Source organism: Dipodomys merriami, unplaced genomic scaffold (assembly GCF_024711535.1).
Source record: "Dipodomys merriami isolate MVZ:Mamm:240054 unplaced genomic scaffold, mDipMer1.0.p SCAF_55, whole genome shotgun sequence".
NCBI classification, from domain to species: Eukaryota; Metazoa; Chordata; class Mammalia; order Rodentia; family Heteromyidae; genus Dipodomys; species Dipodomys merriami.
The window spans coordinates 4,595,145-4,620,048 of record NW_027206124.1 but is presented as its reverse complement, the minus strand read 5'-3'; the positions used below and the strand labels follow the sequence as shown (position 1 = coordinate 4,620,048).

Sequence of the window (24,904 nt, the reverse complement as noted above, 5' to 3'; positions counted from 1 at the left end):
CTAATTACAAAAATGATCAGCTATCCACTTTGTTTGATGAATATCACCAGAAGGAGATAAAATACCTCACAGCTCTCTCCTTCACAAACCAGACTAGTGTCAAGGAAAGAGCCTTGAGAATCAGGTTGAGTCTAGGTGGAATACTGGCTCCTCTATCAATTTATTGTGTGCCCTAGAGAAAGTTACTTCACAATTTCTGATCTATGAAATGGAAATACAATCTCCACCTCCCAAGACTGTTGAGAGAATTAGTTAACTTATATACGCTCTGTATGTATCAGCCCTCTCCTCCTCTCTACTTCTGTACACTACCATTGTCTCTTTCCATCTCTATCTATGTATCTATGTATCTATCTGTCTATCTATCTATCTATCTATCTATCTATCTATCATGTTCCACCAAGGAATATTAGCAGAAAAAGGTACCAGAAGAGGAGAGTCCCAGTAATCTGACCCATACCTCATGCAGTACATTGTCCTTGTCTTGGCAGATTGCAAGCAGATAGATAGAGGCTCTGCAGATTACTGGTGGTGGAAGCTCACCCTGGTCCTGCAGAGACAGGAGGAAGCTTTGCACAGCCTCAAATAAGTGTGCCGCTGGGACAAACCTGTTGACCAAAGAAATCTTTTAGTGAGAAAGGCAGAACTGCAGGGTCAGTGAACGCTCCTATCCTGCCTAGATTACTGTTCTGCCTAAACGTGCCCACAGCCTCCATGCATAAATATAATGTGCTGTATAGACTTCCACACATTGCCATACATTTACATCGCATATAGGCCTTGTGCAAGACTGCTGTGGGATCAAGACTGCTCAGTCACACTTATCTATGAGTTGAGCCAGCACTGTTAAAGAAAGAAAGCTATTTTGTGGTTCAGAAGGCCCTACTTTAGCATCTCATTCTTCTGTCCATCTCATTCTTCTCATATTTATCATTAGACAATTGTGTGGACTTATATACTCAAAGCAGATACTGGAACAAGAGGAGGGTAGGAAAATTCTATGATAGTTTTTTTTTGTTAGAATATGAAAACTACATGTAAATATATAACATCTTCTCTACTAACCAGTAAATTCCTTGAAGATAAGTATTGTCTTTTGGGGCTGGGAAGGTGGCTCAAGTGGTAGAGCGCTAGCCTTGAGCTGAAGAACTGAGGGACAGTGCCCAGGCCCAGAGTTCAGGCCCCATGACCAGACCAAAAAAAAAAAAAAAGATTGTCTTTTTATTTGTTTATATTTATTTATATATTTATAGTCCTAGAGTTTTGAACTCAAAGCCTTGTGCTAGACAAGCAGGTACTTTACCACTTGAGCCAGGTCACTAGCTCATGAGTATATCTTGTCTATTAAAAGTAATTTTAATAATTATAATCATAATCACCTTTGGCCAGGCACTGATGGTTCATGCCCATAATCCTAGCTACTCAGGAGGCTGAGATCTGAGGATCACAGTTCAAAGCTAGCCTAGACAGGAAAGTCTGTGAGATTCTTATCTCCGATTAACCACAAGAAAAACCAGAAGTGGAGCTGTGGTTCAAAGTGGTAGAGCACTAATCTTGAGCAAAAGAGCACAGGGTCAGTTGTCCAGGCCCTGAGTTCAAGTCCCACAACCAAAAAAAAAAAAAAAAAACACTGAAAGTTAAAAAATGGTGAACACTAAATACAGTGTAGTATCTTGGATTGTGTTCTAAGACAGAAAGAGGACAGTAGCAGTAACTGGTGAGATATTGATCAAGTTTAGCTAATATCTGTGAGCCAATATTTTTAGCTTCTTTGTGTTTTGTTTTGTTTTTTTTTTTTTTTTGCCAGTCCTGGGCTTGAACTCAGGGCCTGGGCACTGTCCCTGAGCTTCTTTTGCTCAAAGCTAGCACTGTACCTCTTGAACCACAGTGCTACTTCTGGCTTTTTCTCTTTTTGTTTTGTTTTGTTTTTTGGTTGGTCATGGGGCTTGAACTCTGGGCCTAGGCGCTGTCCCTTAGCTCTTCAGCTCAAGGCGAGTGCTCTACCACTTGAGCCCACTTCCAGTTTTCTAGTGGTTTATTGGAGATAAGAGTCTCACAGACTTTCCTCCCGAGCTGACTTTGAACCGTGATCATCAGATCTCAGCCTCCTGAGTAGCTAGGATTACAGGTGTGAGCCACTGGTGCCCGGCTTGGCTTTTTCTGTTTATGTTGTACTGAGGAACTGAACCCAGGGCTTCAAGCATGCTAGGCAAGCATTATATCACTAAGCCACATTCCCAGCCCCTGCTTCTTTGTTTTGATACATGTACCGTGCTCATGTTAATATTAGAGAAAAACAGATAACAGGTATAAGAAAATTTTCTGCATTTTTTGCAATTACACCCAAATATGTGTTTATTTTTATTTTTGTCTGTTGTAGGCCTTGAACTCTGCCTGGATGCTTTCGCTCAGCTCTTCAGTTCAAGGATAGCACTCTACCACTTGAGTCACAGAGCCATTTCTGGTTTTCTGGTTGTTTATTGGAGATAAGAGTCTCACGGACTTTACTGCCTGGGTTGGCTTTGCATCATGACCCTCAGATCTCATTCTCCTGAGTAGCGAGAATTACAGGCGTGTGCTACCTGCCCTCCTTTCCCCCCACACTGGCATGTTTATTTTTTTTTAAGTCAGGCACAGTAGTACACATCTGTGGTCCCAGCTACTCAGGAGGCAGAGATTAGGAGGATCACTGTCTCAGGCTGACAAGAGGACAAGACCCTATTGAAAAATAACAAAAGCAACAATGAGGTGGAATTATGGTCCAAGGGGTGGACTTGCCTGGCAAGTCATGAGGTACACCAGTACCACCAATAATAAATGTCCGTAATATAAACAGTATGTAGGTACCAAAAGAATAAGGTAGTTCTAACACACAAACCAGCAAGGAAAAATGTTTAACTGAGCACTACTAAGTTAAAAACTATATGGAGGATCTTATGGTCTATCCCATTATATATATTAAAAATAAGGCCGGGCACTGGTGGCTCACGCCTGTAATCCTAGCTACTCAGGAGGCTGAGATCTGAGGATCGAGGTTCAAAGCCAGCCCGGGCAGGAGAGATCGTGAGACTCCTATCTCCAATAAACCACCAGAAAACCGGAAGTGGCGAGCTGAAGAGCTGAGGGACAGCGCCCAGGCCCAGGGTTCAAGCCCCACGACCGACAAAAAAAAAAAGGAGTAGGGGCTGGGAAGGTGGCTCAGTGGTAGAGCGCTTGCCTTGCATGCCTGAGGCCCTGGGTTCGATTCCTCAGCACCACATAAGCAAAAAAGAAAAAAGCCGGAAGTGGCATTGTGGCTCAAGTGGTAGAGCACTAGCCTTGAGCTGAAGAGCTAAGGGACAGCGCCCAGGCCCAGAGTTCAGGCCCCACGACCGGAACCCCCTCCCCCCAAAAATAAGCAGTAATCTGGGTGCTGGTGGCTCATGCTTATAATCAGAGGTACTTAGGAGGCTGAGATCTAAGGATCGTGTTTCAAAGGCAGCCCAGGCAGAAGAGCCTATGAGTCTCTTATCTCCAAAAAAAGCTAGAATTAGAGCTGTGACTCAAATGGTAAAGTGCTAGCGCCTTGGGCAAAGAAATTTAGGGACAGCACCCAATCCTTGAGTTCAATGCCTAGGATACACACACACACACACACACACACTCACGCACGTGCACACACACACACACACACACACACACACAGTAGATGTGCTTGTATATGCATTGACAAATTATTTATGGAACATACTTAATAATAATTAATGACAGTATGTACATTTTAACTTTATACTCAATTACTTTGCTTTTCATTATATTACTTTTTAAATAAGAAAAAAATGTTTATCTTCTATCTTATCTTCAATTAGCCACCAAAAAGCCAGAGTTGAGGTATAGCTCAAGTGTCAGAGTGTCAGCCTTTTTAGTGAGAGTGTGAGGCCCTGAGTTCAAGCCCCAGTACCTACATTGGAAAAGGAGAAAAAAGAGGGAAAAGTGTTTTTTACCTTCTTTTCTATGCACAAACATCCTCAGAAATATCAAAGAACACTCTTTAACATTCTAGGTCTCTTGCACTCAGCACTGTGTCTGCTTCCTTTCCAAGATATAAGTCTCTCAAGAACACAACCAAGGGGCTGGGAACGTAGCTCAGTGGTAGAGTGCATGCCTTGCAAGCATGAGGCCCTGGGTTCGATTCCTCAGCACCACATAAACAGAAAAAGCCAGAAGTGGCGCTGTGGCTCCAGTGGTAGAGCGCTAGCCTTGAGCTGAAGAGCTGAGGGACAGCGCCCAGACCCAGAGTTCAGGCCCCATGATGGGCAAAAAAAAAAAAAGAACACAACCAATTTCTCATTCTCTCTGTGTCCCAGCACTCAGCCTCAGCCTTACTGGACATCTCATTGTACTGAAAATGCTCATTGTACCGAACTGGGCTACAAATGGAAACCTTTATACATACAACCAGCTCTGAACATACAACCACCTGTCCTCGTAGATACAGGCCAGGTAGAAGAGAATCAGGATGCAGTACTGCCTCTGGCGAGCAGCTTCCTCCACATATTGACGATCAGATAGGAAGGCAAGGTTTTCAGGGGTCCTGCTGCTTATCTGGGGCAGACCATACTGCAGGAGCTCAGATACTGCAGAGAGTTCTGGGAGGACACAGCAGGGGGAGACCATACAGAGAACACAAAAATGTAAGTAAGGAGCACATAAGAGCTACTACATGAAGAATACCACATAGAACAAGGGTACATGCAGTATAGAGAACATCAGAGGTTCATTCCCTTTCCTTTATGCAGTTTTCAGCCTGTAAGGGGAGACTAAAGTTATCGTATAAAAGGACATGGATACAATTCATTAATTTGGTGTATGTATATTCATTCTAGCCCAGGCTGAGCTCGGGTCCTATCTCTCTTCCCACCTGCAATCAGATAATTGCAGGGCATATAATCAGAGCCATGCTCCAGTATGGAAGAAGTGACTTAAGTCACCTGAGGTGGGGAGAAGAAGTTCAAAGGGGAATTGTAGTGGTGAGCAGAAAACAGGTAGAGAAGAGAAAGAAGTACAAGAGACAGGAAGCAAGGTGTTTAGATGCCAAGAAGCATGAGAGGATACAGTATGTTTTTGTTCCATGTGACTGAATAGTTAGTAAACAAATATGATGAGCCAGGAGGTATGGAATTATGTGATATAATTCAGCTGTACTGTGAAAATTAATTAAATGCTGGTTTAAAAAATTTAGATTTTTGGAAGTGGAGGTATGTATGAATCAAGTGGTGGAATGTGAGCCCTGAGTTAAAAAGCCAAGCAATAGTGTAAGGTCCCGAGTTCAAATCCCACTACGCACAAAAAGAAAAAAACATAGATTTTAGCTAGGTATGGTAATATGTGCATATAACCCCAGGGTTTAGGAGGCTGAGGCAAGAAGATCACAAATTTGAGGACAGCCTGGAATACATAGAAAGACCTCACCTCAAACCAAAGCCCAAAGGAAAAGAAACTTGGATTTTATCCTGAAGGCAAAGATTCCTACGTTTCTTAAGAAATCTGTTTCATAAAAGAACAAATAGGGAAAGTCATGTAGGTTCCTGAAGCTTAGATTCCATATTTTTTTATTCTATTATTTTATCTCCTTAGGAATCAGCCTATAATTCCATGATTCCATGATTCCTTTAGGTAACTTCAAGCAATGAGATTTTATTACTATATGGATTCATTATGCATCAGTGCCTAAAGACTGCTATCAGCCTTGTGAATGGACAAACAATATGATCTCACCTTCTTGGGAAGGTGGTCTTGTCTTCTCTGGAGCTGAAAGGAGGTTAAGGCACATATAGTAGAGGAAACTGGAACACACTTGATTTAGTCTGGAATCACTGAGAGAAGACAAAACAAAAGACAGTGTTGATTCTTTGGCTCGGATAGCATTGTCCCTGCCATGTGCCTGAAGGCATTGTTTTGTGCCAGAACCCTGTGAAGTTATAATATGGTCACACTACAGTAGGCCCTAAGGCCGTTATGAACAATCAGTATAGAAACTGCTGCCCATAGTTATAACGGAGGCACTCAAACTATATAAAGTTACTAAAACGTTGAAAAAATAAATCAAGGCGGGCTACTAAACATACAAACAAAAAAATGCCCTGGGGGAAAAATTATGTTAAGTGAAGTAAGTCGGGCTGAAAGAGACAAACAGCACATTTTTTCTCATATATAGAAGCTAGATCTAAAATACAAATATACATGATAACATATACATACAGACTAAAAGGATGATACACATTTAGAGGAGGAATCCAAAGGCATAACTCCTCTGAACAACTAGTGAACTGTTGAACAAAATGAATACCAGGAAGCAGAAACATGTTTGGGGGCTTTTTTTGGGGGGAAGACAATGGAGGGACACATGAATGGAGGGATGGAGGGTGATCAAATGCAGTCATTATATATTCAATATACATTATGTAAAAATTGAACACCGTAACTTGAGGGCAGGAGTGAAAGGAGATTTATGGGGGAGAGCAATGGAAGGGGTGACATCAGTCAAGATTTATTGTACTTATAACCTGATTTATGGAATTGTACCCTCTATGCACAACTACTTAATAATTAATTTTTTTAATGTCCTTGGGCCAGGAGAGGGCTGAGAAGTACTAGAAAAATAGGACTCTAGCCAGGCACAGCAGCTCACTCCTGTAATCCCAGCTCTTTAGGAGATAGAGATCAGGAGAATGCAAATTTGAAGATAGCCCAGGCAAAAAGTTAATGAAATCACACCTCTACTACATGCCTATAATCCCAGCTATGCAGGAGGCCAGAGGTACCAGGACTGGGGTATGAGGGCAGCCCTGGGAAAAAAATTCAAGACCCTACCTGAAAAATAAATAAAATTTAAAAAAGGAAGAGAAGAGATAGGAGTGGCACTAGTGGTACAGTATCTGTCTAGCCAAGTCAAGGTCTTAAGTTAATTTTAATTATTTATTATTATCGTTATTATTATTATTATTATTTTGGTCAGTCATGAGGCTTGAACTCAGTCCTACCCCTGAGCTGTTTTGTTCAAAGTTAGTGCCCTATCATTTTGAACCACAACTCCACTTCTGGTTTTTTGGTGGTTAATTGGAGATAAGAGACTCATATATTTGCCTGCCTGGGCTGGCTTTGAACTGCAACCCTCAGATGTCAGCATCCTAAGTAGATAGGATTACAGGTATGAGCCACCAGCACTCAGCATAATTTTTTAATTGTTATTATTAAGGTAATGTACAGAGGGGTTGTCATTTCATAAGTCAGGTAGGGAGTACACTTCTTTTTAAGCAATGTCACCACTTCCTTTGTTTTCAACCTGTTTCCTCCTCCCAACCTCACCCACATGTTGTATCTACTGAGTACCACTGTTGCGCTTGTCACCCTTTGTCCCTCCATTTCTGTGCTTCCTCTCAAGGTTCTAAACTTAAACCTCAGTACCATCAAATAATAATTATAATTATAGTTATAATTATACAAACTTCTAAAATTTCTAATTTGAATCCAGATGGATTCTGGAATTCTCTCTTGAATGTTGGATATTCTATTTGGAACTGTGGAAGGATAGCTACACTTGTTTGTAGGATGTGGACAATAAAAATGAGTTTCCAGCCAGGAACTGGTGGCTCATACCTGTAATCCTAGCTACTCTGGAGGCTGATATCTGAGGATCACAGTTCAAAGCCAGCTTGGGCAGGAAATTCCACAAGACTCTTATCTCTAAAAAGCACCAAAAAACTAGAAGTAGAGTTGTTGCTCAAATGGTAGTGTACCAGCCTCTAGCAAAAAAGCCATGGAACAATGCCTAGGCCCTGAGTTTAAAAAAATGAATATCTTAGCAGGGTGCCAGTAGCTCATGCCTGTAATCCTAGCTACTCAGGAGGCTGAGATCTGAGGATCGAGGTTTAAAGCCAGCCTGGGCAGGAAAAGTCCATGAGACTCTTATCTCCAATAAACCACTCAGAAAACCAGAAGTGGCGCTGTGGCTCAAGTGGTAGAACGCTAGCCTTGAGCTGAAGAGCTCAGGGACAGCACCCAGGCCCAGAGTTCAAGCCCTGTGACCGACAAAAACAAAACAAAACAAAACAAAAAAAGAATCTCTTAGTAAATACAGAGATAGATAACAAATCATGAATGAGACTGTACAGAAGGCTGCTCTAGAAACAAATGGACAGACACTGAGGCAGTGACTTATATTTTGAATGAAAGTTTCACCCTGAAATCATTGGACTAGGAGCAACTGTAACTTGATGAATATTGTATGCCTGATCTTGAAGCCTTAGTTTTCCCCCATTTAAATGAGAAGTTAGACAAATGATCTCTGGGAACCCTTTTCATTTTGATGTGACAGGTGGCCATTCTTACATCACCTGGAATGACAGCCTTACCAGAACAGATAAAATTCAACCAACCTAAGTACCACCAGCTCATACATCAGTGGCTAGACAGTGCTGACACTGTCAACCATACCAGAGTCCCATGACTCAAACACTAGCCAGAAATTTCCACTTGTCCAATCAAGAACAATGCTGGTGGTTCACATCTATAACCTTAGCACCTGAGATGCTGAGGAAAAAGGATCACAAGTTTGAAGCCAGTCTCAAACACTGTCTCAAAAAAATAAAATAAAAAGACTCTTATCCCCTGGTATGTACTTGTACTTGGAACCATACATACCTAGAGCCACTGTAGAACTTGGCCTTCAGCTCCAGGGTAAGTTGTATGAAGCATGAGGAAGCTTAAGACAAGTGGAAAAAAGGCAGAGTGAATTAAACTAGACTTGTTAAAGAGAATCCCAAGTCTTAGTATAAACACTGGTTTCAGAATTGCACAGACCTATTCAAAATGTGCTTCATCACTCTCCAGTAGTATGACCTGTGAAAGGTTATTTAACTTCTCTGAGACTCTGTTTTGACATCTGTTATAAACCTAAGATAAATGAGCAGATACATCTAACAAGGGCTTAGCTCAGTGTGTTGAATAAAAAATGTCATTTCCTCTTCTTAATTATCTTCTACTACAGTCTGGTACAGCCTCCCAAGAAGGACAGCCTTCTACTTTTATCCTTTCTACCAGTTTTTTTAGAAAGGAACACCATTTCAGAGTCAGGAAGAACAGGAGTCATCAGTGCATTATCCTTATCTGTGATAGGTACTAACACCAGAGATCTGACAAATAGCATTGCCTAGAATGGTGACCTGGCCTGGCCCCTCCACTACCTGGGTGTTCCTAATCTCCCCACTAAGATGGCCAATACTCACCTCTGATCTACATGCTTCAGGCCCCTATAAAAGCAGGATCCTAGACAGGCAGGTATCAGGAGCCCCTACTTCACCAGCGCTAATGTTGGGATCATCTAATTTTATGTGAGAAGCTAAAGCTTCTGGCAGAGAATGAATCCCTCAGGATGTACAGCAATCCTTTTTTTTTTTTTTTTTGTCAGCCATACGGCTTGAACTCTGGGCCTGGGCACTGTTCCTCAGCTCTTCAGCTCAAGGTGAGCGCTCTACCACTTGAGCTATAGCACCACTTCTGGTTTTCTAGTGGTTTACCGGAGATAGGAGTCTCATGGTCTTTCCTGCCCAGTCTGGCTTTGAACTGCAATCCTCTGATCTCAGCCTCCTGAGTAGCTAGGATTACAGGTGTGAGCCACCAGCACCAGGCCTGTTTTTTTTTTCCAGTCCTGGGGCTCGAACTCAGGGCCTGTGCACTGTCCCAGAGCTTCTTTTGCTGAAGGCTAGCACTCTACCACTTGAGCCACAGCACCATTTCTGGCTTTTTCTGTTTATGTGGAATCGAACCCAAGGTTTCATGCATGCTAGGCAAGCACTTACCACTAAGCCACATTCCCAGTGAGCAATCCTAATTTTTAACTCCCCAAGGAGAGGTTCCTACTTGCCTTCTGGAACAGATCTTGGCCGTCTCTGGGGGATCCAGAATTCCTACAAGAGCACCTCTAGGACCTCCCTCTCTTGACCAGCAGTTCCTCTTTCCTCTTCCCTGAGAATGTTCTACCTGGCTTTATGCTACATAGGTCTCCCTATAGATTTCTCTTTCACTTCCCCACCACTGGCCCTTAGAAATCCACACTTCTTTTTTTTTTGGGGGGGGGGGGGGGTCTGGTCGTGGGACCTGAACTCTGGGCCTGGGTGCTGTCCCTTAGCTCTTCAGCTCAAGGCTAGCGCTCTACCACTTGAGCCACAGAGCCACTTCCGGATTTTTTTCTTTTTGCTTATGTGGTGCTGGGGAATCGAACCCAGGGCCTCAGGCATGCAAGGCAAGCATTCTACCACTGAGCCACCTTCCCAGCCCAGAAATCCACACTTCTACATATCATATCTGGTACCCCAAAACTGAACCCTCTTGGCTCATGAAGTAGGACATCAGGAAGAATGTTGGAAGGAAAAATAATGTATGTCAGATTTCACAATGACTGAGGGGTAGTTATTTGAGAAGTCTATATACGTTATCTCATTGAATTCTTATCACTACATCCTGGCTGAAGGCATTGGAGATAAGAAAATTAATTTCCCCAATGTCAATAAGTATGGACAAGAATTCTAACTCACAGGGACCAACAATAGTGTATCTACTACTCTTGTTGTGAGTAGCTAATCAGGATAAGTGTTCTCAGTTTTTTTTCTTATATTGAGCTACAGTTTGGAATATTTTATTATTATTTTATTATAATATATTATTATTATTATTATTATTATTATTTTGGTTGTAAGGTTTGAGCTCTGGGCCTTGGCACTGTCCCTGAACTTTTCAGCTCAAGGAGCGCACTCTACCACTTGAGCCACAGCACCACTTCCATGTTTTCAGTTTTATAGAACAGAAAAACCCTTCCCAACTCTCCTACCCACTATTTCTCAACAACCTATCCAGAGTTGTCCAGCCTTTTTCTTCTGCCTTAGCTGACACTCATTCTGCAACCTACTGTAGTGTAGCTTCTATCCAGCCACACCACAGCAATGACTGCTGCTAAGGAAGTCAAGAGCCTCTGTGATACCAACTCCAGTGAACATTTTTAAACTTCATCTCACCTGACCTCAAGGATGTATTGACTTCTCCTCTGTCTATTCCCTAAGCTAGCAAAGTGAGTTCATTTGGTTTCCCTAATATCATACTCTTGTTTTTTGTTTTTTTTTGGTCAGTCATGGGGCTTGAACTCTGGGCCTGGGCGCTGTCCCTCAGCTCTTCAGCTCAAGGTGAGCACTCTACCATTTGAGCTACAGTGCCACTTCCGGTTTTCTGGTGGTTTATTGGAGATAGGAGTCTCACAGACTTTCCTGCCCGGGCTGGCTTTGAACCGTGATCCTCAGATCTCAGCCTCCTGAGTAGCTAGGATTACATGCGTGAACCACCAGCGCCTGGCCCTAATATCATACTCTTATGGCTTCTCTTCAACTGCTTCTTCCATGTATCTTTTAGTATCCCTTCCTCCTGAGCATAAAATATTGGCCCCTTTAACCATCTCATTGTTTTTTTTTGTTTGTTTTTTTGGGGTCCGGTTGTGGGGCCTGAACTCTGGGCCTGGGCACTGTCCCTCAGCTCTTCAGCTCAAGGCTAGCACTCTACCACTTGAGCCACAATGCCACTTCCAGCTTTTTCCTTTTTGCTTATGTGGTGCTGAGGAATCGAACCCAGGGCCTCATGCATGCAAGGCAAGCGCTCTACCACTGAGCCACCTTCCCAGCCCTCATCTCCTTGTTAATGAATTCATTCCTGAGGAATCCTACCAGCTCCCAACTAGAGGGTCAGCCCCTTAAGAGGAGGGCTGTGTCTTATTCACTGACATATTCACATCCCTATGACAGCCTTGCATACAGCAGGTACTCAATAAATAGCTACTGAGTGAATGGAAGGCTGGATCTTGCAGACATCTATACCTATGGCTAAAGACCAGATCACTCCCTACATCTGACACATAGTAAACAATTCACCTAACATCTCTGCTGGGACATCTTACAGGCATCTTGCATTGACCCTGACCCAAAATGAGCCCGTGGTCCACTGCCTCTTGGATCAAATCCTCCTCCAGTGAGCCACCTTTCAGTTAAAACAAAAACCAACAAAAAGCCGGGCGCCAGTGACTCACGCTTGTAATCCTAGCTACTCAGGCAGGAGGCTGAGATCTGAGGATCATGTAAGGAAAGTATATGAGACTCTTATCTTCAATAAACCACTCAGAAAAACCGTAAATGGCACTGTAGTTCAAGTGGTAGAACATTAGCCTTGAGGTGAAGAGCTGAGGGACAGCGCCCAGGCCCAGAGTTCAAGCCCCACAACCAAAAAAAAAAAAAAAAGTAAGTAATGGAAAAGGGAATGTATCATGGGTGCTGCATTAGAATCTCCTAAACTCTTCTTGGACAGAGAAGTATTAATGCAGAACTGCCTTTAATGAGTTTTGAGTGCGGCATATTTTCCCTCTTCTGAATGCTGAACAAAGAATGGTACAGATTCTAACAAATGTGAAAATGCCTGTCCTATGCTATGGCTTCTGCTTTTTTTGAGTTGTCCAGTCTATTTTTTTTATTTTTTTATTTTTTTTTGCTGGTCATGGGGCCTGAACTCTGGGCCTGGGCACTGTCCCTCAGTCTTTAGCTTAAGACTAGCGCTCTACCACTAGAGCCACAGCGCCACTTCCAGCTTTTTCTGCTTATGTGGTGCTGAGGAATCGAACCCAGGGCCTCGTGCATGTGAGGTAAGCACTCTACAATTGAGCCACCTTCCCAGACCCTATTTTTATTTTTATTTCTATTTGTTGGTCACGGGGCTTGAACTCAGGGTCTTAGTGCTGTCCTTGAGCTTTTTTATTCGAGGCCAGTTCTCTACCACTTTGAGCCACAGCTCCACTTCCTAGTCTAGTTTCGTATAGTGTGTACCTTTCTACCAGGTTCCACACTGCCTGCTACCTACCAAGCTTCTTGGAGAATCTTTCCTTCATGTGAGGAACGATGACAAAGAGGTTATACAGAATCGAGAAAAAAGTTTCCATTAAAGCTGGATGGGTGGCCTGCTCCAAGTATGTCTAAAACACAAGAAAGAATACAGGCCACCAGGAATGAGTCTCTAAAGAAGAAAAGTAAAGACTGACATCAAATCTTACAACAGTAGATTAACTGCTTTTACTTGAAGGGCAAAAGACAAGCTAGAGAACATGAAGTTACACACCTATATTTTACAGTTTAGATCTGCTACTTAAGAGCTAAAACTAGATACTTTATTCTGTAGACTTCTGTCCCCACTTCTCCAACCTAAAATGAGTAACAAGACTTATCTCCCAGAAACAAATGAAGTCTGCTATAAAGTAAATGCTTTCTAAATAGGGGGTATTGCAATCACCCCATGTCTGAAATTCTAGCTACTCAGGAGGATTGTAGTACTACGCTGCCCTGGGAAAAATTCTCATAAAGCTCCATTTTAACCAATGAAAATATGGGCACAATAGTGCCTCTCATGCTAACTACATGGGAAGTATAAACAGAAAGATCATGATTCAGGCCAGTGCAAGCAAAAAGTAAGATTCTAGTAGAAAATATAACAAAAGCAAAAGGAGATTGGGGGTATGGCTCAAGTGGTAGCATGCTTGCCTGTTGTGGAGAGAGAGTCTAAAGCGGGGAGGTAGCAAGATATTACAAAAATTCTAGCACCCAACTCCCAGGGCCATGGTTAAGAAAAAAATTAGGTAATGAATATAATGAATATAAAATTAGGCATTGTAATATATTATCACATTGTAAATATTACCTATTTATTTATTTTTTTGGGGGGGGTCCGGTTGTGGGGCCTGAACTCTGGACCTGGGCACTGTCCCTCAGCTCTTCAGCCCAAGGCTAGCGCTCTACCACTTGAGCCACAGAGCCACTTCCAGCTTTTTTCTTATTGCTTATGTGGTGCTGAGGAATTGAACCCAGGGCCTCAGGCATGCAAAGCAAGCGCTCTACCACTGAGCCACCTTCCCAGCCCCAATATTACCTATCTATTATTTGACTGTTACTGACTTCTACTTTCTTTAGAGTCATCTACTAGTTTTATAGTGAAACATTATATTTTTAAACCAAATAAAAGTTAGTTACAAAAATAATACCACTTTATGTAACTTTAATCCTTCTGTACATTTATAGTAACAATAATAAAATCTTAAAAATAACATCACTGAGGCCAACTGAGTTGTTTCCACCTAGGCCTGTCAGCCTGACTTATCTTCAAATTTTCTCCCAAGCTTCATGCTACTATGGCTCAGAGGAACTCACCATCACCAGTGGGATACATAGAGAGTCACAGGCTCTGAGAAGAAATTCTGAAAAAGCCTCCAGGGTATCTTCCTTCTCTGCACTGGGAGCTGTAAAGGGATTTTCCTGGGCCAAAGGCTCATTCTGGAATTCCACAGCCAATCTGAGAAATCAATATGTGAGTTCATCCACTACCCCATACAACCTAAGGGTGGTGTATTCTACAGATGACTGAGCTCAGGATCCAAAGAATATATTCACACCATCATATGTGAGGAAAATCTAAGAGATCTCATTGAGGAGAGGATCGGGCCCTTGGCTACCTCTCCAGCCTTCTGCTGACCCACCATACATGACTCTTCCAACCAACTATGTGTACTTCCCCGAACATCCGTGCTATCTGCTGTTTCACATCTCTCCTTATGCTGCTTTTCTCTATCTGGAATACCTTCCTGGATTCCGACAGCCCAGCAAATTCTACATAGATACTCAAAGCTATCTCTTCCCAAAGAGACTCTAAGCTCCAGGGGACAAGAGTTATTCTAACTTAACTTTCTATACTCTCTGGCTAGCACTAAGCCTGCCTGTTACACAGCAGATACAACAAACATCTGTTAAGTGAATAATACCTTACTCAGTGAATAGCTACAGTGAGAGGCAATTGGGGAAAAGGAACAAAGGTCACTAACACACAATCTCATGGCACAGTAGCAGACATCACCAAAAGAGAATTTTTTGAAACACTCTGTCCTCAAACATCTCCAACCCCAACCCCAGCCAAGCCTTCTAAATATGCAGTAAAGCATCAGAAATCAAGTGTTGCTTCTAGAATTTTATCTTTTGTCTAAATACCTCCCTCCCCTACCTTCCTAGCTATTGCCTTAACCCCAGAGTCCTCACCTGCAGGCTTTTCTAAATCCTTCCAGAGTGCTCTGGAGGAACTTTCCCCTTTGAATAATGGCTTTCTCTGAATTTCTGCTGCAGGCATGCCCCTGAAGTAAGGATAAAGAAATCTATAGGTTAAGATCTTGACTCTGGATGAGCCCCAGTGGCTCAAGCCTGTAATCCTAGCTACTCTGGACACTGAGCTCTGAGGACCCCGGTTCAAAGCCAGCTGGGGCAAGAAACTCCATGAGACTCTTATCTCCAATAAACCATTCAGAAAACCGGAAGTGACTCTGTGGCTCAAGTGGTAGAGCACTAGCTTTGTGCCTTGAGCTGAGGGACAGCACCTAAGCCCAGAGTTCAAGCCCCACAACCGACAAAAAAAAAAAAAAAAAAAAACAAGAAAGAAAAAGAAAAAAGAAAAAGATCTGACTCTGGGTCCTAGTCTGTGCTTGAATTACTTCAGAACTCTTCTATTTACACTGTCTGCCATTCCCATGTACCAAACTTTTTAGGGAACCTAGGTTATATCCTAGCAGATGTAACCAAGTACGTCTTCTAATAACTGAAGGGGAGGAAGTAGCATTGTGGCTCAAAGTGGTAGAATGCTAGACTTGGTTGAAAAGGCTCAGGGATAGTGTCCAGGGCCCAAGTTCAAGGCCCATGACAGTCAAAAAAAAATAGAGGGGGAAACTTTAACCCGGTCTCCCTCAGAACCAGATGTATGTATATGTAGGTTACAGGCAGGTTAACATTAGCCTGTTGTAAGAGATTAATCCTGAAAGCCATAATCAGCATTCACCATGATAGTATTTTAAGTCCCATAGGGTCACTAAAAGCCAACAATTACAAGACAATACATATCAGTCAGATTCTAAGTTGCTAAAGCATAAGCCATAAATAATATTTTAAGTATGTTTACCATACATTCTTGGATGACATTATGAAAAAAAATGTATGCTAGGTTTGAGTACAAATACCCTCAGATTTACTAACCAAGTTTTCTCTTAGAGAAAAATTGCTTAGCTGAAGTTAGGAAAAAAGTAACATCCAATTGTAGGTGTTTGGCCATGTATTCATTAACTTCCTAAATATGAATTAGAGAAGAGAGTCTGGAAGAAGCACTTACCAAGGACCGCCTGTTCAGTGGAGTCTGGGAAAACTCCACACACCGGCTCAGCATGGCTTCAAGCAAGGCCTGCAGTGTCCTATACTGCACAGGCGGTGTATTCTGATGGTCCTTCCTGCATTGAGAGACAAGAGTAGACTCAGAGAGAGGTAGACCCAAGATCCTCCCAGGCTTTCAGAAAAGAGGAAAGGATGCTAACTTATAAGATTTGTACTGACCTGATTCGGTTAAAAAGTCCTAGTTGCAACCTTTATATAGCTTCATGACTGTGTTTATTTCAACCATCTGTACTCATCCATTCCTCATCTATGAAAGGAGCATTAATACCACTCTCCTCATGATTCTGAGGATCAAATTACTTAATATGTGCCAAGTACTTAGCACAGTATTTATTTATTTATTTATGTATTTTTGTTGGTCGTAGGGCCTGAACTCTGGGCCTAGGCACTGTCCGTCAGCTCAAGACTAGAGCTCTATCACTTGAGCCACAGCTCCACTTCCAGCTTTTTCTGCTTATGTGGTGCTGAGGAATCAAACCCAGCGACTCATGCATGCAAGGCAAGCACTCTACCACTGAGCCACCTTCCTAGCCCCAGCACAGTACCTAATATCTAATATCTAGCAAATCTTTATAAACTCCAACCATGTTGGTAAGTGTATTAAAGACACAGAGGAGTTTTCACCATCTAGGGCTACCTGGTAAAAGAAGCACTATGAGGAACTGAAGGTGTATCAAGAGGTGCAAAGACCACTGCTCTCAAATAAGTGATAAGATTCCTGGTCAGACAGAATAACCTAACTCTTGGTGACCTCAATAGAGAAAATCAGTATCAATAGGTAAATTTTATTAGGAACAAGACTTTATTTTAGTAGTATGAGCCAAACTATATAGAAAAAGAGGGAACTAGCTAAGCAAACGTGAATTCCCTATTCTGTGAGATTATAAGAAGAGACTAGAAAACTATTTTTAGAGAGGCGAACATTATGGGTATGGAATAAATAAGAACAGGTAACACTTAGGATTCATTTAAACTCTTATATAAATATAGACTCAGTGGAGACAAGAGTCATTTACTAGTCTAATTGTTAGCTCCAAGAGGCCACTTAATTTATACAGATGAATTTGTGAATTGATACCAAATAAAAAAATGTTGTGTAGTTACTTAAGTAGCTACCGGTTGCCTAGGCTTGCTATCATAAATTACTTCAAACTGAGTGGCTTAAAACAATGGCAGCTTATTTTCTCAAAGTTCTGGAGTTTAAAAATCTAAGCTAAAATATAAGCAGGACTGTGTTCCTGCTATCTAAGCGAAAACATAAGCAGGGCCCTGAGAAGTTGGAAATGTAGCCTGGAGCTCAGGGAAACATAGTGAGACTGTTGATACTCAAGGTATCAGGTCTTTATGCCTAAAACCTGGTAAAGTTTTCATGCGAATGTGAAAATTATTTTGAGATAAGATTATCCCATATTATCCATCTTGGCCCTGAATATCATCACAAGAATTTGTACCAGAAAAAGGCAAAGGAAAATTACATACACACACGCGTGCGTGCGCACACAAAGAACATCCTAGGAAGATGCCTGTCTTTGACAGCCTCTAAAGTACACACCGGAGAAGGATCAGCCTGCTAGGATTACCCACCTCAGGAAAGCAGAAATGGCCTTCACTGCTTCAGTAGCCACCTCCAGGACTGGACTGCCCACTGCCTCTTGGAGGGCACGGCCAGCATCTCCACACAAAGCTGAACTTGTGAACAGCCTGATCTCTTCTGGTTGCCTAGGAAATTGTAGATGAGAAGCAAATGGGTAAACTCCTATCCTAGCCTCACTAGGAATACCAGCTCAATTTCCCTTTAATAGTCTGATGTCCCACTATTTTGCTCACCGAGTCAGAATTTCAGCAAAGAGCAGCAGGCCCTGCTTATGCAGCTCTGTGTTGGTCATCTTCAAGCTTTCTTGAAGGCTCCTGACCACTGCCTCGATCCCTACCTCAGGATGACATGACACAGGCCAATGATCAGTGTTCTACAGTTCCAGCTGGGAGACCCCTCATGGAGTAACACTGACAAGACTTAGCTGATGGGACATGACAGATCTTCAAGGGCAGGCCCTCATCTGATTCCTGTCTCCTCTGTCCCCTATACTAGCCCAGCTACCACCTAGTCACATGAGGTATATAGGGATCATCAACTGACCAGTCCACATCTTCCCCATTCAGCATACTCCTAGTCTCCCTTGACAAATCAGGTTGAACCTCTGCTCCTCTCAGGAAGCCTTCCTTGATCTACTGGGGCAAAGCTGTGAACTTCCCCAGAGCATTTCCTGCTTCCCTTTAGGCCAACACAAATCAGCTAATTTAAAATTTCCTGTTGCTGGGAGCAAGGAACGTATTATACGTATTTCTAAATCTCCAGGTTTGATGCCTGGTACAGACTAGGAGCATAGAATAAATACAAAATGAATCAGTTTCTAGTCTAAAAATCCATATTTGATCATCAATATGAATGATTTCAGGAGACTTTGAAGGATAAATTAACAAAATTTAGAGACTATTGGATAGACAAGTATAAATTAACAAAATTCAGAGACTATTGTATAGACCGATAAGGGTATCATAGAACCGAAGCCAAAGCTGAGTATCAACTGGAAGTCATTTAGTAGCTAACAGGCATGTTCTTCCCTTGCTAAAGTCTAAATGTATATGTTTCTGCTAACCAGTAAACAGCAGAACTATATGGATATCAATGCTTACATAAAAAACCTGGTATTGAGTTTGAGCTGACAGGAATAACCAGGCCCAGCGCTCCTTCCCCAAGGAAGCCCACCACTCATCACTGCTGCCCAACCCTAAATTGCTGTCCAGAAGACTGGGAGATAGCACAGGACCTGTACTACCAACCATATACTGTATGGCACTTGGAAAAGAAGAGTGGTTCTTCTGTCAGGAGTATCAAGCAGTTGTAGGTAGACCAGACAAGCACTTCACTGGAAGAAGAAAGATGCTCAAAGAGGAATTCTGGCCAGAGAGAAAAGGAGAAAACAATAAACGATAGCCAGGAGATACATCCTTTAGCTGATGTAAGGGTCTGGATTTATATAGCATATTCCTATTTATCTGTACATGTACCCTTCTCCATGGACATGGTCATCAACGCACATACAAATCTGGAAAGTATCCTCAGGGTTCTAACCTAAGTTATTACTCTGTGTGTGTGTGTATGTGTATGTGTGTGCATGTATGTGTGTGTGTATATGTGTGTGTGTGTGCGCGCACGCACGCGTGCCCTCACCCCAATCCTAAAGCTTGAACTCAAGGCCTAGGCACTGTCCCTGAGCATTTTTGCTCAAGGTTAGTGTTCTACCACTTGAGCCACAGCTCCACTTCTAGTTTTGTGTTGGTTAATTGGAGATAAGAGTCTCATGAATTTTCCTGCCCAGCCTGACTTTAAAAGGCAATCTTCATATCTCAACCTTCTGAGTAACCAGGATTACTGGCCACTAGCCTGTGGTGAAAAAAGGATTTTTAGAGTCAAAGACATTTGACCTTGCTGGACACTGGAGGCTGAGATCGGAGGATTGTGGTCCAAAGCCAGTCCAGATAGGAAAGATCCTGAGACTTGTATCTACAACTAACCACCAGAAAACTGAAAGAAGTAGAATTGTGGATCAAAGTGACAGAGCTCTAACCTTGAGCAAAAAGAGCTCAGGAACAGCACCCAGGCCCTGAGCTGAAGCCCCACCCCTGACAAAAAAATTGACCTTATATCCTATCTCAGTCAATAACTGGCCTTACTGATTTTAATCACTGATTCCTTATCTGACCCTCAATTCTCCTCAATAATCACTTACAACCAGTCAAAATTTTCTACATTTTCACTTTTCCACATCCCCTGTAGAAAATAGGTAATTGGATTATGTGGCCATCTCCATGCATTCTCCCTTCCCCCTCAAAAAAAAATCAGTCATCTATAAAATAACAAAGATCGGCTGGGGATATCACTCGATGTAGAATGTACAAGCCCTGGGTTGAAATCCTGCTTTACAAAAAATAAAATATAAAGATGAGCACCTAAATATGATAACACTTGCTAGCATCTCAGGATGTATTTCCTAGTTCCTAATAGCTCTTACAGAAACATTACTTCCCTTCCCTTTGTTTTTCTGATTTGCCTTTCTGCCACCCACACTAGTTTTTTGCTCAAAGATCAAATAAGCCTGGTAGTGGTGGTTCATGTCTGTAATCCTATCTACTCAAAAGGCTGGGTTCCAAAGATTGCACATCAAACCCACCCTAGGCAGAAAAGGCCATGATATTCTTATCTCTAATTAACCAGCAAAAAGCCAGAAATAGAGTTGTGGCCCAAACTGTGATCCTTAGATCTCAACCTCAGGCTCCAATGTTAGAATACTAACCTTAAGCCTTAAAAACTAAGTAACTGGGAGGAAAGTGAGGGAAGAGATGACATTTTCCAAAAAGAAATGTACTCTTTATCTGACTTATGTAATTGTAATCCCTCTGTACATCACCTTCATAATAACAATAAAAAATTAAAAATAATATAAAAACTAAGGCACATCCCCAGTAGAGGCTCATATACAAAAAAAGGATCAAATAAATGACAAAGGTCAATAATAAATTACTTAGTGTCATGTAGTAAATCTGTGGCAAGTAAATTCAGATGTTTTGAGGCCTATTTCACACACAGCTAACCCTGTCCCCACCATATCCTTCCAGCGAGGGTTATCAACGATTCCATGACAAGGTATCTGCTATGACTCTCAAGGCTCTTATCAGAGCTCTGGGGAACTGAGACAATGTTAAATTGCCCCCTTACCTGGGATGTCAGCATGGATGAAGGCAGGGGCATACTTCACTGGGGAGTGGACCAGCACTGCAGTTATACAGTGGGTACTTGCCACTTGCAAGATCTCATCTCTGGAAAGAAGAAACTGAAGAGACAGTTAAAAAAAAAAAAAAAAAAACTTAGTCACACCACTAATAGGAGAGCAGACCTAGCCTGAATACATCAGGGCAGGAGCCCAATTCATCCCTTATCCTTCCTCTTGTACACCAGGCCAGTCACAAGGAGGAGAAAAGAAGAACAGTTATTCATTATGGAAAGGTGTCTCTGAACAACAAAGTGAGAAAGAATGGAAGAATACAATGTAAAAACCTACCAATGACACTCAAAAAACACCAAAACCAGCTGGGTTGCTGGCTCACACCTGTAATCCTAGCTACTCAGGAGGCTGAGATCTGAGGATTATGGTTCAAAGCCAGCCCAGGCAGGAAAGTCCCTGAGACTTATCTCTAATAAACCACCAGAAAACTGGAAGTCATGTTGTAATTCAAGTGGTAGAGTGCTAGCCTTGAGCTAAGAGCTCAGGGACAGTACCCAGGCCCAGAGTTCAAACCCCATGACAAAAAAAGCCAAGGGAGGGCCCATTTTGAGCTTCACTTCTCCAGTTTATCAATGAGTTAACAACCAGGTGTTGTGGTACATGCTTGCAATCCCACCATTTGGAAAGCTAAGGCAGAAATATCACAAGTTTGAGGCTAGCCTGAGTTACACAGCAAAACCCTGTCTCAGGAAATAAAAAAATAAAAAGTAATAGAGTTAGTTGGAAACCAGTGATTCATACCTGAAATACTAGGTACTTGGAAAGCTGAGGATCTTGGGTCAAAGCCTATGTTCATCAAATTTTTACTTTTTTAAGTTCCATTTTGTTTTTTGTTTTTGTTGGTTCTGGGACTTGAATCCAGGGCCTGAGTGCTGGCCCTGAGCTCTTTTGTTCAAGGGTAATGCTCTACCACTTTGAACCATAGTGTCTCTTCAAGTTTTTTAAGTAGTTTACTGAAGATAAGGATCTCACAGAATCTCCTCCCTGGATGGCTTTGAATCAAGATCCTCAAATATTAGCCTCCTAAATAGCTCTGATTACAGGTGTGAGCCACCAGTGCCGGGCCTTCTGTTTTGTTTTTGTTTTTTTTGAGATAGGGTCTCACCAAGTAGCTCAGGCAATTTCAAACTCACAAGATACCTTATTTATCTTTATTGTTACTTTTTTTGTTCAAGCACTTAAAATTTTCAAATAAGGAAAGTATCTTACTTGCTCTTCTAGTTTCAGTTTTGCTCAAGGTGACGGTAAAATAAAGTCCTGATCATCCCACATTGTCAATGGACAAAGTTTCCACATATAGGTGGAGGCCAGAGCCTCTTAGCCAGTATTCTTGTCTCTACCAAATTCTCTTTCCCCAGGAAAATGTCCTTTATCACTATTTCTACCAGCACTATACTGTTTGAGCGGACTGTGAGACCCCTTTTCCTAAGTCCTGCTGCCCCTGCTAGGCCCAGGATCAAACATTCTAACCATATATTAACAGGAATTCCAGTATGGTACCAGAGAAATACGCATAGACAGGTAACTGATATTTGTTTTCTAGCTTAGAGATACAGGCCTTGCATGAACTATTCTAGAAGCACCCCAGGAAGCAGTTTGCTTTAGAGTTTTATCCATACAATTTGTATCAGTACTAACCCTTTCTCACTTCTGACCTCCTCCTCCTTCCTGCAGAGGGAGCCAAAAGTCTAGTCAGTTACCTCCTGCTACATAGTTCTCTCCAGCCCTAGGCTGAATACTGACCTACACTATCAGTCTATCACAATACGTGAGAAAAGCACATGACAGATGGACACATTCTCCCTAAAGAAGCCTACATAAAAGGAAATCCTCAGGATTTCAAGCTTAATCGGATTACCAAAGAGGGAAGAAGGCTGAACAAACTGAGGGAAGAGTATCTGCACAGACCAGGATGACCTAGCTCATTCAAGACCAGAGCAACATGCATGCAGAAGGTTGAAGTGCTGGGTTGTAAGATGAAAGAGACAAGTGAAGCTGAAGGGTTGCTTAGGATCCAGATAAAGAAGTCTTTGGTGCTAAATGAAGAAGCTTATATTAAAACAACGAGAATACTTTTGTTTCTGTTGCTATATGCATTCTCCATTTTCAGGCAGCTCAAAAGCAAAGAGGAAGATAAAGAGATAAGATTATGCATGGCTCACACCCATAACCCTAACTACTCAGGAGGCTGAGATCTGAGGATCATAGTTCAAAGCCAGGCTGGGTAGGAAAGTCCATAAGACTCCTATCTCCAATTAAAAAAAAAAAAACAAAATGGAGCTGTAACTCAAGTAGTACAGCAAAAAAGTTCAGGACAGGGAAGAAGGCTGTACAAGAGTTTAAGGCCCAGGATCAGCACCAAATTAAAAAAAAAAAAAAAAAGGTAATTCACAACCGAAGGTTGGGTATGACTCAAATGATAGAGCACACCTACCCTAGCAAGCTTAAAACCAAACCCCAGTATCTCAAGGGAAAAGAAAGAAAGGAAGAAGGGAAGGAAGGAGAAAAAAAAAGAGAGACAATGAAAAGAAAGGAAAGGAGGGAGGGAGGGAAGGAAGGAAGAAAGATGAAAGGAAGGAAGGGAGGGAAGAATGTAGGAAGGGAAGGAAAGAAGGAGGGAAGGAAGGAAGGAAGGAAGGAAGGAAGGAAGGAAGGAAGGAAGGAAGGAAGGAAGGAAGAAGGAAAGAAAAAGAAAGAAAGAAAGAAAGAAAGAGAGGAAGGAAGGAAGGAAGGAAGGAAGGAAGGAAGGAAGGAAGGAAGGAAGGAAGGAAGGAAGGAAAAGAAATCCTAAATACTCAGGAAGCACTTGGGATTTCTTGTTATTGAACCTAGGGACTACAAATCACAAGACAACTACTTTTTGGTTATGGTGCTGGGATCACCAAAAAACAAATTTCATCTATCATGAGCATGTGCTCTACCACTAAGCTATATCCCTGGCCCATCAACTACCTTTTTGAGTACCAAAGGCAGTGAGGTCTCTCCTTGTGACTCTTTGATGGTCTTAGCACTTTCCACGAGCACAGACTTGCTCATGAACAAGGACACAAAGAGGTCATACTTCAGCAGCTGCCTCAGCAAACCTAGGAAGCAAAGAGGTTAAAAAGTGAGGTGAGAGGTGCACAGGATCAGGAGTATGTCTGTTACAGCCCTAAAACAGCGCCCCCCCCACCCCAAGACACTTCTTGTCTCTGTAGATAGAAGAATGGTTGGAATCCTTAAGCACTGATTTGCTTTCTATCACTCAGCCTTCCCACAAGGGTCTAATGAGAACTTACTAAGTGCCACACTAGAGACTACAGGATTTAACAGCAGACAATCATAATCACTCCTAATGAATTCTAAGTTATATAAGGGAATAATGTAAGAATAATATCAGTTTCACTACTACATTATCAGTCACCTGTTTTTGACACACAACCAGAACCTCAATACATATATTCTGACTGACAGATGGATCCTACACTCCTGGGTTGGAAACAAACATAAAAATAAGTCATCCAGGGGCTAGGGATGTGGTTTAGTTGTAGTGTGCATGAAGCCCCGGGTCTAATTCCTCAGTATCACATAAACAGAAAAGGCTGGAAGTGGTGCTGGTGCTCAAGTGGTAGAGTGCTAGCCTTGAGCAAAAGAAGCTCAGGGACAGTGTCCAGGCCCTGAGTTTAAGCCCCAGGACTAGCAAAAAAAAAAGTCACCCAGGGTTTAGAGGCATGGCTCAGTTGGTAGAGTGCTAGTCAATGAGCA

General features: G+C 42.2%; 1 protein-coding gene across 1 annotated transcript in view; it reads right to left on the bottom strand.

The window, feature by feature from the left end:
• The window catches only part of Mei1 (meiotic double-stranded break formation protein 1), a 62,307-nt gene that overhangs the window by 24,944 nt on the left and 12,459 nt on the right, over nt 1-24,904 (bottom strand). The window contains exons 8-20 of the mRNA XM_069999855.1: nt 24,113-24,243; nt 21,094-21,208; nt 19,158-19,274; nt 18,144-18,243; nt 17,901-18,035; nt 16,258-16,372; nt 15,144-15,235; nt 14,265-14,406; nt 12,928-13,039; nt 8,683-8,743; nt 5,758-5,855; nt 4,460-4,628; nt 461-608 (exon numbers count right to left, since the gene is read on the bottom strand). Of these exons, the coding sequence (XP_069855956.1) occupies nt 461-608; nt 4,460-4,628; nt 5,758-5,855; nt 8,683-8,743; nt 12,928-13,039; nt 14,265-14,406; nt 15,144-15,235; nt 16,258-16,372; nt 17,901-18,035; nt 18,144-18,243; nt 19,158-19,274; nt 21,094-21,208; nt 24,113-24,243 (1,535 nt within the window). The remainder of the gene's footprint in view (nt 1-460; nt 609-4,459; nt 4,629-5,757; nt 5,856-8,682; nt 8,744-12,927; nt 13,040-14,264; nt 14,407-15,143; nt 15,236-16,257; nt 16,373-17,900; nt 18,036-18,143; nt 18,244-19,157; nt 19,275-21,093; nt 21,209-24,112; nt 24,244-24,904) is intronic.